General features: G+C 33.7%; 1 protein-coding gene across 1 annotated transcript; it reads right to left on the bottom strand.

The window, feature by feature from the left end:
• Positions 1-10,351: 10,351 nt before the first annotated feature.
• LOC121386084 (ATP-dependent DNA helicase PIF1-like) lies at positions 10,352-17,015 on the bottom strand. Its single transcript, XM_041516884.1, is given in 6 exon segments — positions 10,352-10,694; positions 11,115-11,224; positions 12,664-12,965; positions 12,968-13,357; positions 15,636-15,752; positions 17,006-17,015. Coding segments are annotated over 6 exon segments (1,272 nt in total).
• Positions 17,016-18,497: the final 1,482 nt, after the last annotated feature.

An 18,497-nucleotide genomic window follows, 5' to 3' on the forward strand; every position in this document is an offset into this window, starting at 1 on the left:
TTAAGTGTAAGGGGTGGTAGTATTTATATCCGTGGCGTTTATGTCGGTTGATACGTTGCAGGTAGGAGTTTTAGCCACATATGTTACTATTCTCGTCTATGGGATTTGATTTGGTAGTATACACCCTATAGCACATATTCAGTGCATAATAAAAAATATTATGATTTTGTCATTTTATTTAATTAAACTATACTGGTTGATTAATTAGCTATCACTCGATCATGCAAGTTCACAATGACCTTGACCGTGACAATAATCTCTGTACATGGCTCTGAATGGAGTTTGAATCAAAGTTAGCACTGAAGAAAAGTTGGTTTTGGGCTATAATTTATACTGTAAAGATTTCAATAATTTCTTTTTACATGGTATTTGACTTGCCATATACAACTGCTCTTAAATATGGTATTATATACAGGCAACCTGAACTAAGATTTTAACAGCCATTTATTTTTATATTAAAAATAGCATGTGCCAATAGTGGGTTAATGTCTTTAGTTTCCATTAACATTGTCAATTTTTTATGTATGAAATTCCGAAAACTCAAATTTGTAAAGAAGTTGATTTTTATTGTCATTTTGACATATTTATAGGGTGCTAAGTTATATTTTAGACAAATTTGTAGTTTTATGCAAAATTTAAAGTAAATTTGAAGAAAAACTTTACCAAAAACATAATTAAATTTGTTGTCACTATTGTGCCTTCTGTTCTTATTTGTACATAACAATAAGATTGTTAAACATATACTTAGATCTCCAGATCATTTTTTTTTCTTAATAATCACTTAGTTAGCTCTCATGAAAAGCATTTTGAGTTTATACTAGATTCAGAACCAATTTTGTCAGATCTGATTATCTGCCTTGGATTAAGTTGATAATTTATTTTATTGTTAAAGCTGTATTACCTAATGTTACTAGCTAAATAAAATGCTGGATTACAGATTGTAGAAATACATCTAATGTACATATTGTATTCATCCGGATTAGAAAATAATGCAAGAAAATAGATGTTCGGGTAATTTTGTCATTTAAAAATAGTTTTTTTTCAGTAATTAATCAAAAATAAATGTGTTAAAGCTGCATGATTATTCCAGATATCACAACTATTAAAACCTCCAACTACAGTAGGCTATAAATAAAATATAGTCAGGAATATTGGTGGCTGCCAATAGTTTTGATGGTTCATTATGAAACTCAGCATGGCCGATGGATTTGAAATTCCCACACCTGATAACTTGAAGACACCCACACCCAGCATACAGGATTTCCTCCCAACACTAATGTTCAGGACATTAAGTCATTACTTCATACAGGTACAGTCATGTTTGTGTTTCCTTCCTCAGACAGTGTATTTTTTTAATACTGATATTTCTTTGATGTGCCTGTTAAGGTCTTCATAATATAGGGGTCAATCAAGTGCATGTGTTTTAATGGAATTCTTTAAAGGGGTAGAGGTACTCTGACTATCTTTGTTGTCTCTACATATATACCTGAGTACACACACCCAACTGAAAGTAAATATCTTCAGGAGTTTTATTTTAAAACATTTTGTTGTTTAATATGACATATTGCATTTGTACAAAACTATATGCAATATATATGCTTTTTGAGGTGTACATTATATTAGGTTGCACTGTAGAAACAACATTTTCAGTGAGGTTGTCAGTTTATGTCAGAATACACCAGATCTTGGTTGTCATAAAGACACATAGCTGGACACTTTTTGAAAAATGTATGTTATCAGTATAGGTAGTACTAAAGCAAATAACTTCCAGCTGGGTCAAAGTTCGAGGTGCACCCAACTTTTGATAGAGAAGTGAACACCACAAGTCCTGTGATTGGTTATAAATGTGAGGGTGTTGGTTGTAAAAAATAATAGTTTCATCTGGGTAAAAAAAATGTGCAATTTTATTTCATCTAGTACCAATGTGTCAAGTAGCCTTGTGCTTGAAACATGTATGGGGTACCTGTAAAAAAAAGTACTCGAATTTTGTGCGAAACTAGGGTAGTCATAGACGCTACCCGTTATCTCAGAAACGAGCCGCTTGACCCCCATTTTTTTCTGATTCACTTTGAGTGTAAGGGGTGGTAGTATTTACATCCGTGGCGTTTATGTCGGTTGGTACGTTGCTGGTAGGAGTTTTAGCCACATATGTTACTATTGTCGTCTATGGGATTTGATTTGGTAGTATACACCCTTAAGCAAAACTATCCGTTGTCGTAGATGACTCACCGTGACGTAGATGACACATCGTCACGTTTATGATATTTGTATGCATATGATAACCTTAGCCTGTTCAGTTTCATATTTTAATAAGCCAACATCACCATTGTTCGAGCTCTTTACCAGTACTGACGGAATGTAGTAGACCCTAATCTTGATCAGCATTAGTCAAGTGAAGTCTTGAAAACAGAAGAAACTCGAAACTCATTCTTAAAGATCCTATATCAAAGTTGAAACTACAATATTTTGTTATTTTTACATTTATTCTTAATAAATAACTAGAAAGTAATCGATCCCACGCATAATCTCTCCATAATTAACTCAATAATAATATTTTAAAAAAGGTTTTGTACTGGATAAGAGGGTTTCCCCGAATAATTTATAGCAAAATATAGCATGGTCACCATCTTTGTTTCTTTGTCAGTTGTCTGCAAAGATATAGAAAACACTTACGCATAATACAGTGCCGCCACTAGTTAATGCCTGTGACAGACACCAGATCCCCCCTAAAATATATGAATTTTTAGATTTGCGGGTATTATTGTGTATTTCATCGAGCAAATGTAATTTTTGTCCGAAGACGTTAGCCTGAGGTCAAAAATGAAACATTTGCTGTCATCAAATAAACAATAACGCTCACAAATCTATATATATATATATATATATATATATATAAACTAATAATAATAAAAAAAACCCGTGCAAATGGAGTCCAGTGTAAACTGAATCGTTTTTCTACGGATTTAACTGTATATTTGGTATTTCTTGGAAACAAATACCTGTCTACAATCGAACTGTAGACCCTTAAACCGTCAACATGACCTATTCCAATTGCTAATGACGTCACTTTCCAATGACGTCATTAGCTTCCCGGGTGTTATTTTCCTTTTATCCCGGAAACAGAATGTGTGTGTGTGTGTGTGCGTGTGTGCGTGTGTGACCTAAATCATTGGGTATTCCATCAACTGGGTGATAATAAATTGTTGTTTTGGGAATACATGTCCCGGGAATGATACTTAATTTGTTCAAAATTAATAGCAGGTATGTTGGACTGAATTATGTTTTGATTTATGGACAGAGGGCACAGGGACTTGACACAGATTAGTATACATGAATAAAATTCAAAACGTGTTGTATATCAGTAAACTTGATATATTTCCGCAATATTTTGCTCGTACTCTATTCAACCATGACTGATTTATTGCCACTTAACGTGTATTGACATATACCAAAAATTTCGATCCCTACTATATGAAAGACACTTGACACATAGGCCTATTCATAATCATACTACTATACATGAATCAAAATTTGTCGTATATCGGTAAACTTGATATATTTTCCCAACATTTTGCTTATACTGTCTTCATACATGACAAATGTATTGCCACTTAATGTGTATTTACATGTACCAAAAATTTCGATCCCTACTATATAAAAGATACAAGGTACGTCACTCCCAATTTTGGTGCGATTTTAATTTTTGGTAAATTAATTATTTTTCACAAAATAGTCGATTACCTGCTGAAACCATGAATAGCGGGAGACTCAAAATACCAAAGTAGAACGTGCTGTTTACTTATACATTCTTGTTTGACATTATTTGTCCTGCAAACGAATTAAATTGTCATCTTGATACCTGAACACATTCTGTCGAGCACGGAAGTCGAGTACATTGCGGGTTAATCTTTGGGCAGAAACTTTCAGCTCATTTCATTGGTCCATATCGTAACGGAATTTTACAAGCAAAAGACAAATATAGCTTTCGACACGTGCATTTCTTTACAAACATGTCTGACACATGGCCATCGTAGCAGCTGGAAATTTACTTTCAACTGAGTGAAGTATTGAAAATGGGCATAATTAGGTCGTTTTACACCACACTGGGACTGCTAAATATGCATTATGAAGATTAATTACAAAGAAGATTATTTACGGAAGATACAGCCTGTACACGTGTCTTTGTTTACAAACATTTTTGTCTCAGGTGATTGGAACTGAAATGAGACGACACATACACAAGCATATTGTTTTGGTAATTGTGTAGCCTAATCCATTTTGTTGTCACTACCACATATAGTGTGTATGTGTGTGTGTGTGTGTGTGTGTGTGTGTGTGTGTGTGTGTGTGTGTGTGCATGTGTGTATGTCTGTGTGTCTGTGTGCGTGCATGCGTGTATGTCTGTGTGTATGTGTCTGTGTGCATGTGTGTGTGTCTCTGTGTGTGTGCATATGATTGTGTTCACTTTAATTTGTAATGGGGCATGTGTTCGGTGTCTAATTATGATCCATAAAAAAAATGTACGGAATGATTCAATGTACGGAATGGTTCAAAAGCCTAAGGCGCAACTACCCTGCATGTGTGTATATGTATGTTAGTTTGTATGTAACATTCGAATTAAAAACCACATACAGATAAACAATAACATTTCATTATGGTTATAATTTGACTTTTCTCAAATTAACTGAAATTTTGAAAATGGCCACAATGAGGTATTTTAAGGCTAGGCTAGAACAGGAAAATCAGCTGATGGAAAATGAAATGAGAATACAGATTCATAATGTCACATGACATGGGCTTAATTTCTTGATAAGATTTTAGCATATTCTGTCATTAGCCACCCCCCCCCCCCCCCCCCCCCCCCCCAAAGAAAAAATTATATATATATATATGTATTTCCTTGAGAACACAGATTAGGTAGGAAGGTTGTCTTTTCAATTGAATAAAACTGATATAAATATTTAAGCTACAGTGGTGTCGTTAAACAGAGTAAATGTTGTATATATATGTATGTATGTATGTATGTATGTATGTATGTATGTATGTGTGTATGTGTGTGTCTGCATATGTGTCTGTATGTATGTGAGTATGTCTGTGTGTGCGTATGTATGTATGTATGTATCTATGCATGCGAAATTTGTAATGTAGTATCTAATTATGATTCTATTGATAATGCATGAAATAGTTTGATCTGTATACTTTAAACCCATGAATACATTTCCCTTCATGTTGCATGTGTATGTATGTATATATGCATGTATGTTTCTAAAATTCTACTTATAAACATATATTTACAAGGATAAATAACAATAACAATAACATCAAAAGTGAAACAAAATGTAAATTGTACTCAAGGTTTCTTTCTCTCCATTGGAGAAATATTGTTGTTATATACATATTTTCATGAACTATACACAATCATACCCCCCACCCCCACCAAAGAAAAAAAAGGAATCAATTTCAATGTTAATTGTAGATATTTTAAAGAAATAATTTTTCAACATGTGTCTTCTTTCATTAAATAAACTTTCCTTTGCAACATACCAAGACACAACTCTCTTGTATAAATGTTTTAAACATATGACATATTTAGAATGCTATCAGACTATTGGTACATTTATATATGAAATTGTTTTGGCCCCAGTATTGGACATGCATTGCTTCTTTCATGCATGCATACTAAGTATACATATACACAGATTATTTAGTGTAAAAGTATAATACCTTCTACATAAATGTAAAATTTCCATACCTAATGAATTAACAATATGTTTACATTGATTTTTAAAACAAATCACTGCCCATAATCAATTCAATTAATTTGAATTGAAATTGTAACATTAAACAATATTTATTTCAAGTCTTTATATAAATGTCATACTATGCACAATTTTTATCACTATCTAAAATCCATTTCAGGCTGCATCAACACTATGTAGAAGATGATAAGCAGACAACATCAGTGAATGATGTCATTATTGAATGTTCCAAATTTTTCGGAGAAACATTTTGTGACAAGACTATTGGTCGTGTTGTGCAAGGTACATTTCCAACAGTAAAACGAATAAGATCAAGACAAAAAGACTGGAGTAAATTCCATTATGATTATAAGGGTTTAGGGAAAGCACAGTTACCTTCACAATCGAATACCTTATCTTTAAGTGATATTTATGAAAATGTTCCTAAAGATTTCTTTCCACTTGAAATACATGACCACATTGTCAAATTGGGGAAACCTACAGGTCTCGAATGCAATGGGCATAGGGTATTCATTGAAATATCTATCTCCAGCAGTGGAGACATTGACATTTCTGTAGGTAACAAAAGTGTCATCGATCACAGTGGTTTAGCAAGAAGCATCAACCTTGATGAAATGTCAATTTGCAAATTATTCACTGCAGTCAAATGTGTAAGATTATGCCAGGGCATTATTGTAAAACGTAACCCATTACATCAGAAGGAGAATGTTATCATACAAAAAACCCCCAGTAATAATGACAATGATATGTATTCAGTTTCATGCCAGAAGATTTTAAGTTTCCGGTCTTATAAATCAACATCTGCATGTATTAACTGCAGAAGAATCTGCTCGGTTAAATCAATTAAAACATCAAACATAGGCAACAATGAACCTGAAAACCATACAGATAATGACCTATGTCATGAAACTAACATTACCACATACAATAATCAAAACACTAAACCTTATGAAATAGTTAACATTCTGAAACAAAAAGCACCATATCTAAGTGAAAGTCAACTTAGTCTGATAAATTCTCAGTTGGATAATTCCAGTGTTTCTGGTAAGCATGGCCGAAGGTGGGACTGTGCCATTATACAGTTATGTCTCACTATGTGGACACGTAGTCCTAAAACAACTGCTATGTAACGGATGTCTTATTCTGCCTTCAGTAAGCACTTTATCCAGGTACAAAAATTCTGTAAAACAGCATGCCGGATTAAATGAAGATGTCTTAAAGTGGATGTTTATGGAAGCGCACAAAAGGAAACTTCCAAAATATGGTTACTATGGAGGGTTGGTACTAGATGAAATGTCCATACAAGAGGATACCCAGATAGACAGAAGTGGTGGGAAAGTGAACCTGGTTGGATTCACAGAACTTGGACCAGAAGGGGAAGCAGCTTCCACAAATTCAGATTCATCTATGCTTGCAAACCATGCTATGCAATTTGTATAAAATGGATTATCAGGCTTCAGATTTCCTGTAGCCCATTTTCCTACAAACCAAGCAAATGGTGCACAGATTTATTCAATCTTTTGGGATATTGTAGAAGCACTTGAAAGATGGGGTTTCCATGTCATTTATAGCTCTATTGACGGGTCGTCCAATAATAGAAGTTTCATAAAAATGCACTTCCCAGGTTAACCAGTTGATGCACACATGGCTGCTTTGAATCCATTCAACAATGATGTCATTATCTTCCTTGCTGATCCATCACATCTATTCAAGAAAATCAGAAACAATTTGCTGAAGAGTGGAAATGAGAAGTGGCATACCAGGCAGCTACTGCTTAATGGTAATAATATATTCTGGAAAATGTGGATCGATTGCTATGAGTGGGCTTAGCTATTCACTTGAAGCTCACAAATGACCACATTAGACCAAATCACGCTGACATAATGCGCAAACCGGTTGGCTGAAAAAATGTTGGATTCCAATATGCTTAATCTAATGAGATGTTACCAAATGCATTTGGGATTTGCTGGAATGGTACTCGATGGGGTGATAAGCCCGCTGGAACAAACTAGTGTTTTGATTAGCATCTTCCATGATCGCAGACCGATAAAAGACACTGGTGACCACTGCCTGACCCAACTTAAAAATGTTTTGTGTTGGTTCCAAAAATGGAGCTGAACTGAAAAAGCTAACAATCTCATGTCTTCTGAAACCAGGGAAGACGTGGAGTTCCTGATATCTGTTTTTGTTAAATTGGCAGACATCATTACTTGCACATTGAATGCATTCTTTGTACCAGTGTACATTAACAGTGCCATTGTTGAAAACCACTTCTCACAGCAGCGTGGTATATATCATGGTGTAGGTGCTAACCCAAATTACAAACAATATAGCAATGCCACAAACAGTATAATACTTGGCCAGCATACAATATTCAAAAAATCAAATGCCGCACGACGCAAATCTTCAAGTGATTGTGGCACAAAGTCCTTTAAATATTTGTGCAAATCTCAGAGGATATAAGGTAACAGTAAACAGAAACTATAATTTGCAAACATGATATTAATATACATTTCATATGGACACGAAAAATGCATCAGCAACAAGAATAACAGCTGAAACATTATGGAATTCTACTTAAATGCATTTCAGTTAATCACCTTTCTACGACACTGCGATTAGCATAAAACGTGAATATAATAAAAGCAACACTTCGTACATACACTAACATTTTACCTGTCTGAAGCCACATATTAATTTAATTTGGATCACAGTGATAATCTCCCATAAACGTTAAGCCTCTTCAGAAAATGAACCGCTATGTCATTAGCTAATGTCATTAGCTGCTGCATTTGTTTCCGTATTATTTTCACAAACATACGTTTTTGATCATTTCATTGGCCATTTATTTTTGTCATGGTTATGGCTTTGTAGGATCTACACTCTATGTAATAATTTACTATCATTTTTTTTTTTTTTTTGTAAATAAAATTATAACATATTGGTAACAAAATGTAGAATAACTTAATTAAGAACAATTAAGAGTTTCAACTGAAAACGTATTGAAATTATGTTCTTGTCAAATGTTTACGTATAATTACTGAAACGAAATTCGGTGTGATAGATAATATGGGAAACCTAACTAGACGTCCATACTTTTTATTGTACAGTGTAATGATCACGTGGTAGGCTATAAATGATTCAATTTTGACCTCTTTTCAGCAACTGATGTCGGCGTGGCAGACGACATTTTTTTGCAGGTATTTATGACAGGTGATGTTCTCTATGAGACACACCATTTATACCCAGATATTGCAATAGTAAAAATTGACAACAATCACAATATTTATGCTATTGCAATTAATAGACGTACATAAAAATTTTGAGTTAACTTCAAGCCTTTTTAATAATGATTTAAAAAACCCTCTTTTTCACTTCAGACTGATCTCGTACAATGTCGCGATTCAGTGGTGATCAAATTATCGAATACATGTCGATCTAAGATATATAACGGTACCATACATTACAGATAATACCATTTATAAGTAACACATGTGAGAGGAAATCGATTGACGTTAATTTTTACACCACTCTTTGTAACATCCTCATTCCGTGTCATACTGATGAAATAATAAAGTAATGATAACAGTGAATAATTATGTCAATAAGTTCGTTTAAAACATGTAGGATATATCTTGATCTGGATGTGTATTTTGATATGGCGCCATAACATTTCCGTTTTTGTCATGGTATGATATGAATACTGTATGACATTAAAAAATTATGCACAAATGTGTGTGATATCAATAGATACTGTAAGACTTGACAAGCAACATATATTACACTGATTTGGTGTCATATGTACAGTAAATCTATAAGCAGAACTGACAATGCCATGCAGCCCCTTCTGTTGCAAATTGTAGCTACTTTTTTTTCATCACTTAGATCACCACATTTTATATGAAACCATCGGTCACATTCGGTACAGCCAATCCAAGGCTCTTCATCTTCCTCATACCACATGTCACTACATACACCACAAAAATCTTCATCAATATCTTCCAGTACTTTCCTATTTTTGCATTTACATTTCCCCCGTGATTTCACCTTTCCTTTTCCAAATGTTTCTGTTTTTGTGTCCTTTTTTCCTTTTCCTTTGCAATCTTTAAAATTCACTCTGGAGTCATTTCTGGATTCACTTGTTCCTGGCCGAGATTCTTTGCAGCTTTTAAGTTCATATTTTTCATTAATTTCATGTGGGTGTTTTATTCCTTCTGCAGCTAGCATATGCAATGTAAGATTTTTTACCAATACATCTTTCTGTTTGGATTTGCCGAGTGATACTCCGTATGCTTTTCCTAGTGTTAATAATTCCTTTTTGGTAAAATTACATAAATGGCTTTTATCCTGCATAATGGAGCCTTTAAGTTTCAAATGTGATGCCTCTAGATGAGTAGTGGTATCCTTTTTGAAACATGACAATGATATCCTTTCTGTGGATTTTATTTTAAGCAATACATTTTTCCTATGTTCAAGGCTTTTCTTTTTCCCCTTGTCTGCCACAAATGTACGTCGGAACTCTGAATCCGTAACATTAGTATACAAATTGATGATTTCACCAAATAAATCAATTAACTCAACTGATCCACTTACTACTTCAAACACAATATCATCGATGTTGGAATGATCATTGGAATATGCTGTTCTAGCAATTGTTTGTCTGAATTCAGATTGTCATGTATATGTTGCAAAAGGTTACCTTTGTACTTTTGTACTTGACACATACTGTACATAGGAATTCTCTTTCTTTCTACAGCTAAGAAAAATTCAAATGCTAAATCGGATATATTGGTGAGACCAAAGGTCATATTTTGTTTCCTACAAATCTCTGATAAACTGTCTGGGTATTTTGTTTCAGATACTGTATCAGCATCTGATGTTGTTATGACTGGAGGATATCCACTTTCAACTTGTTTTGTACATCTAAAATGACGCCTGTGGATTGTAATGTATTACGAACAAGATTCATACAGTGATTTTTTATTTTGGCAATCGTGAAGCCTGCAACATATCTAATTTTCGAATAGCCTGATGACGGTATTTCAGCAACGGGTGACTTATTGTGTGCTTCTTCAGGTACATTTTCATTAGAAGACAGTGTTGTATTAACAACAAACTTTCTTATTTGTGTAATTATGTTTCCTGCAATGAGGCTATTCACAGGCAATGGGGAGAAAATATTTTTGCATGACTGATGATATGCTGTAGAATTCAAGTACTAAGAAGAAGTTAGAATATTTGTTGACTGTTTTTTGTGAAGTTTGTGCATTACATTTTTCAAGTAAATAACTGTAGTTAGCATTAAAGAAGGTTTTAAGTTGTTGTTGAATATTGTTAAGTGTTTCTATGTCATGCTTCATTCTTCTTTGTTCTTCAGTGATTACTTGTTTCGGCACTAAAGCATTCGTCACTTTCGAATTTTGCTGGTCAGGGAATGGAACTCTGTCATCTGTGTTGTGCAAATTCTGAAATGAAATAATCAGACTTTACCTTATAGGGTGTATACTACCAAATCAAATCCCATAGATGACAATAGTAACATATGTGGCTAAAACTCCTACCTGCAACGTATCAACCGACATAAACGCCACGGATATAAATACTACCACCCCTTACACTTAAAGTGAATCAGAAAAAAAATGGGGGGCTCAAGCTGCTCGTTTCTGAGATAACGGGTAGCGTCTATGACTACCCTAGTTTCGCACAAAATTCGAGTACTTTTTTACATGTTTCAAGCACAAGGCTACTTGACACATTGGTACTAGATGAAATAAAATTGCACATTTTTTTTACCCAGATGAAACTATTATTTTTTACAACCAACACACTCACATTTATAACCAATCACAGGACTTGTGGTGTTCACTTCCCTATCAAAAGTTGGGTGCACCTCCAACTTTGACCCAGCCGGAAGTTATTTGGTTTAGTACTACCTTTAAAAATTCAATGAAATCACTGTTTTCATGACTTTTGATAGGTATCACATACTGTATCATTTATTAACTACAACTGTAGAAGAAATTATTTGTGTAAATTGGAGAGAAATATCACTATCTCTTATAGCTTGCAAATATAAGAAGTATTTTACAGTTTAATGTGAAACACTGAATGTACATTATTGAATGATTGTTAAAGATTATTATTAAGGGTAATAACGATCTGTTTGAACATCATTTACCCAGATAATGAGATATATATTCAAAAATACACAATGGCTTGTATTACATTTCTTTTCTTCCACATGTGGGTACATTTGAGAAATAGATGAATGACTAACATGCATCCTCTATTTGTTAATGCACAATATAATTAAATGAATTTTAAATGAAACATAGCAATACCAATAATTCAGGTTCAATCCCTGAGACATTTCCCCAGCTGTCAATCAATTGCATGCATGTATCTTCCTCATCAGAAACATCCTCATGTAAATGTAATCAGTATGAATCAATTTCTGAGAGTCATGATCTTTGTTTGTTGCAAACTGAAATGGCAAAATATGCCTTTGTCTTTAAAAAATAGGGTATGTCCCTTTGATGTTGTTATGTCCGGATTCATGTAACAAACCCAAAAAAACACAATTTCGATAAAAGCAAGCCTGACACCCCTTCAAAAATGTTGGTGACAATCAAACTTAGGAGCTTTTTTCTTCCTTAAGAGCAACAAAGTATTTGATAATGAGATATTGATAAACTGTTCTTACATAACTATAAATGTTTCATAGCAACGTGCATGTTAGCATAGACTTCATCAGCTAGTGTAAAAAAGAGATCACTTAATGTGTTTTCATACTCACATCAGTACAACATGATATGTCATCATCAATGGGTAATGTGGACTGTAAGGAAAAATCATCCACTGACATCGGGTGTCTTTTGCAGCAGGTTGGTGTGTAATTCAGTACTTGTAGTCCAGCTGTATTTACTGCCCGTCCAACAGCCACACCGAGTTGTCCAGGTTGAAATATGTTGTTGCAATTAACAATTAAATGTTGCAATGTCAAGCCCTGAGCCTTGTGAATAGTCAGTGCAAAGGCAAATGCAATAGGATACTGATATCGTTCAGCTTTAATAACATTTTCTTTTGGACTGAATAAAGAAAAAGTAGTTTTCTCAACTTTTAAAATACCACTATCAAATTGTATGGTGGGTCCGTCTGCATCTAGTTGTTTTACTATGCCTTGCATTCCATTAACAAAAGTTTTAGTTTCAGGCATAAGTTGCTTTTGGCAGGTATATTTTTCAGTTTGGATTTGTACATTACAATGTCTCCAGGAAGTTTTGCCAGTTCGGATGCATTGTGCCAGTCTACCTCAAAGTTTGTTCCATACAGAACTGTAGGGTTGATTGACGGTGGTAAATCATGTAGAGGCCGTGAAAGATTTTTCATGAAAGCATTTGTTGCAGGAGATGGAATACCTTTCTCCAACTCATTAATGGCATTAATTAGATGGAACTCATCTTGTCTCAATACAGTATTCAGTTGTATTTTGTGTTTAATAACATTCATCCACACTTGTGACTCAAAGCAATGTCTTTCTGGATCAGAATACATGTCATTTGGTGCTGGTGGCAATTGATAAAAGTCACCCACACAAACATTACATTATTCAGATAAAACTGCAATCGTTAATATATTGTACATGTATTTTGATATCACCTCCAACACATGTGATATGTTCGAGTGTGCAAGGTACGGAAAGTTTCCGAAATATACAGAAGTCTTATCTGGGTTTTTTTTTTATGTACATACAAAGCCTAGTTGATTTTGATAGGTATTGCATTTAACAAGGGTACTGCTCATAAGGTTGTAACTAAATGTTCATTTATTGTTGTAATTGAAAAGATTATTAAAATCTGAAAATGCATTTTATTTTTCATAATACATTTAATTACGTGTATGTTTTGTTCCACATAAGTTTTATGCTGGTTGTCTTACAAATGTATTGCCAATAAAGTATGTTTGTGTGTGTGTGTGTGTGTGTGTGTGTGTGTGTGTGTGTGTGTGTGTGTGTAAGGTGAAATGACAATTTCAACATGGTAAACGTTATTGTGTTGCATGAAGACCATTTCTAGTTACATGCATAATGAAAGTTTGATTTCATTTGGTGATATTTAAAGTTGATATTGGTGTTAGCAAATTCACTGTTTAGTTTGTGTTTACAAAGTTACTATTTACTGTCATGACAATTTCATTAAGTTTGAAAGTGAAAGTGCACATTATTTATTTCCTAACAGTATATTGCTTCATACATAAAAATTTACTGTGTATGTAATGTACAATTGCATATATATGAGTGGTTTTTTTCGGTCTCTGTAAACAATTATTATTGAGTAATATTTCATGTACTTTGCCTCTTTAAGTTGAGTTTAAAGCAGCATTTACTTATGCAATGACACTAATATATGTGTATATCAGATGCAATACCTGGTACTATTTTTTAGAAATTACAATTCAAGTCATGCATATATAGATATTAGACATTCAGTTAAGTGTTGATTGAAATAAATATTACCTACGGATAAATACTTTAATTATGTATCCTGGCAAATAAATGCCTAAATTTTAAAAGCATTTATGTTTTGTTGTATTTGATTCATAGTGTCCATAATCTCAATGTGAGAACTAATTGAACAAGTTCATAATCAAGCAGCTTGGAAATAGAAGTTAAATATGTCACTTTGCTTTTTTAAATATTATTAATGCGAAGATGTAAACAGATTCCTACATAAGAATGTTTCTCAGTAATAAAAAATAATTAATGAATGAAGGTGCTCTAGTGGTGTCTTTAAACACAACAAATTTAAATGTTTTGAAAATGAACACAGGAGGGATATGCTTCATACTACTATATGATTAAGATATACAAGAATCACTGGTTAGATTATTATTGTTTAAGCTAGTGAATGCATAATACAGTAGCTATTTGTAAAGAAGTAGGCTGCTCTTTTATGTGTGCAGCTAGCTAATTCAAGTCCTCTACAATTAATTTAGTATTACAATGCATATCCTGGGCTCAAACTACATTGACAAAATCACCAGTTGCTCATTTTTGTACAACGTGTGATACAACATTAAATCTGTGATTACTGAATTTTTTTTTTTTAATTAACCACTTCCAGGGAATGCAAATAGCTCTTTTTTTCTCTAACCGACAAAGTGTGGTTCGTTCACTTGGCCATATAACAGTATTTCAGCAGTCCAGACAGAAAAGCAGCAGGCTCACATAGCAAAATATTACAAGACATATTAATTATTTCTGTATACTTCAGGTGTATTATGTTCTGTTTAATGACACCACTAGAGTGCAATGATTATGTTTGTATGTAGTCTACACACTTGCAAACAGTGTCTGATTGAATGAAATACATAACACCTTAAGATCAGGTATAATGTTTATTTCAAAAAGCCATGCTGGAGTGCAGTCATATTCATCAATATTAGTCTGTTCCCATCTGTTATTGGTATCTATTTGGTTTGACAAAAGAAGTAGCAATGACGTGTATTGACAGAAAATAAATATATGACACCCCCTAAAAATAAATTTAATTACTTTTTTTACAGTTTGAAAACAAAACATTGAAATTGTGACATCTTTAGCTCCTATACTGTATAGTTACATTCTGTTGTAATCCATTAATTCATCAAAACATTTACCTGATCAAATACTTTGGCGATCAGCATGCTAATCTCATCAATAATGAGGACTTGCGTTTCTTCAATTCGCCCTCTTGTGGTGCTATGCTCATCTGCCTGCAGACGTTGCAGTAGTTCTTCATTGCCATATCATGAAACCAGCCCATGAATGCACTGTCACCGCATCACTGAATTGTGTAGAGGCTATTCCTGCACTTGCTACTACAGCAACCCGAATACCTTTAGCAATCAGTCTTCTCTGTGTTTCTTTAACTAACACAGATTTTCCAGTTCCAGTCTGTCCTAAAACTACTACATTGTGACCATTTTCAATAATTTTGTAAGCTAAACGTTGATCTTCAGTTAATATATATGCCGTGTGGATAACATCTTTGTGAACTAATACAGGTGTTAAAATTTAAGTGTCTTGCTGGTTTCCATCAGCTGGGTGAAAAATGTATATGAACAGTCAACAGTCATGTGTATAGCCTATACCTGGTGCTACAACAGCAAAGCGAATACCTTTCGTAATTAATCTTCATAATGCATATTTAGCAGTCCCAGTGTGGTGTAAAACGACCTAATTATGCCCATTTTCAATACTTCACTCAGTTGAAAGTAAATTTCCAGCTGCTACGATGGCCATGTGTCAGACATATTTGTAAAGAAATGCACGTGTCGAAAGCTATATTTGTCTTTTGCTTGTAAAATTCCGTTACGACATGGACCAATGAAATGAGCTGAAGGTTTCTGCGCGCAGATTAACCCGCAATGTACTCGACTTCCGTGCTCGACAGAATGTGTTCAGGTATCGAGATGACAATTGAATTCGTTTGCAGGACAAATAATGTCAAACAAGAATGTATAAGTAAGCAGCACGTTCTACTTTGGTATTTTGAGTCTCCCGCTATTCATGGTTTCAGCAGGTAATCGACTATTTTGTGAAAAATAATTAATTTACCAAAAAATAAAATCGCACCAAAATGGCGAGTGACGTACCTTGTATATTTTATATAGTAGGAATCGAAATTTTTGGTACATGTAATTACTTGTTAAATTACAATAAAGTTGTCATGTATTAAGACAGTAAATTCAATTATTGTGGAAATTTAGATAAATCTACATTAAACACATTTCATTTTGGTATTCAATTATTGTGGAAATTTAGATAAATCAACATTAAACACATTTCATTTTGGTATACTCTTCTTCAAATATATTACATTGATTTATACAATAATTCTGTCAAGTAGGGATCGAAATGTTTGGTATATATAAATACACGTTAAGTGGCAATAATTGTGTCATGTATGAAGAGAATATGAGCAAAATATTGCGGAAATATATCAATTTTACTGATATACAACAAATTTTGAATTTTATTCAACTACTAATCTGTGTCAAGTACCTGTGAGAGAGAGATGCGTTTTGGAGGAAAATTCTGGGTTGTTGAGGTGGGTTTCTCTCTCTCGCTCTCTCTCTCTCTCTCTCTCTCTCTCTCTCTCTCTCTCTCTCTCTCTCTCTCTCTCTCTCTCTCTCTCTCTCTCTCTCTCTCTCTCTCTCTCTCTCTCTCTCTCTAATGACTGCGGGATGTTGATCACGGTGCTTACCTGCTTCCATGTTAATATTAGTGCCTATACATGTATCTTTGTTATATGATGGACACCAATTGTTTCATCTACGACACACACAAAACGTTAAAGTTTGTTTTGTTTAACGACAAGACAAGACAAGAATTTATTTACACTCGGGCCGTCGCACAACGGCATAGGAGGAATATATACATATACAAATGCCAGACGCTCGCATAATACAATTTTTATTCCTAATATATGATATTGACGATACCGAAAAACACTCTGGTAATAAACTCTATTTATCCTATAACTTACCCATGATATCCATGTGATAATTTACTTTATTAACCCGGTTAATAATGATATGCAAATCTGCAAGGTCTCTAGGTAATTTGTTGCTGTGGATGGGTCATTTGCTTAGAAGCCAACAAGACCCGTGTACCTGAGCGTACTCGTGGACGCCCTCATCTCAAATGCCTACGTATTCTTATACACATACATAAATTTCGCACTGGAACTATAACCCTCCCCGACATACCAGTAATACATATGAACCATTCTTTGGAGGGTAGTGTGGGGGTGAAGGCTGTTGGTTTTGTAAATTGAAACCCCCCCACCCCCAAACCCAACAAAACAACAATTAAGAAGTAAAACGTGCAATACTGTTTATTTCAATATATTTTATTACACATATATCACATTTTTTTTAACAAACTAAGCTTTGACACCATATTTTATGATATATTCTGAAATACAAAAAAAAAAAAATAAAAAAAATATTAAGTAAGTTGTCAATATTAAAAAATAGCACCATATTTTGTCTTTTTATTAGCCCCAACATTGGCAACAATTTAAAGGGACATTCTTGAGTTTGCTGCATTGTAAGATGTTTCCAAGTAATAAACTATTTCTATGATTAAACTTACATATTAAATATGTTTTCTTGTTTAGAATATCAGTGTTTGTATAGTCAATGTGCTTCTGGTCGTCTTAATATTTGTAAGAAGCCCAAACTGGATTTTAGGAAATAAAATGAAATTTAACCTTTTACAAATATTAGAACGATCAGAAACACGTTGAATATTAATAACTAATATGTTATGCAGAAAAATATATTTGATATGTAATTACAATCGTTAAAAAGTCTCCGTTACTCGATAGCATCGTGAAAATTGCAGCAAACTCAGTAATCTCCCTTTAAATATCTGTTCACATCTGCAGAATGAAACTGACATGGTAGTTCCACCTTGTAGTAACAACATTTAGGCCCTAAGATCCAACGCAGGCTATTCGAGCACTATCATGTTTGCACCTTATAATAAATATAACATGTAAACGACCATACCTTTTGTGGAATGTTGCAATATGGCTTTCTAGTTGGTATTTAAAACCTTTTTTTTTTCAAGATAAATTAAATATTGAGTAAAATTACATATTTACAGTTTACTATTATTATATACACAATTTAAGTGGCAACTCAATCTTTCGATCTTTATTGCTGAAAAACAAATAAAGAGTTATCCCC

This window comes from Gigantopelta aegis, chromosome 12 (genome assembly GCF_016097555.1).
Source record: "Gigantopelta aegis isolate Gae_Host chromosome 12, Gae_host_genome, whole genome shotgun sequence".
Taxonomy (NCBI): Eukaryota; Metazoa; Mollusca; class Gastropoda; order Neomphalida; family Peltospiridae; genus Gigantopelta; species Gigantopelta aegis.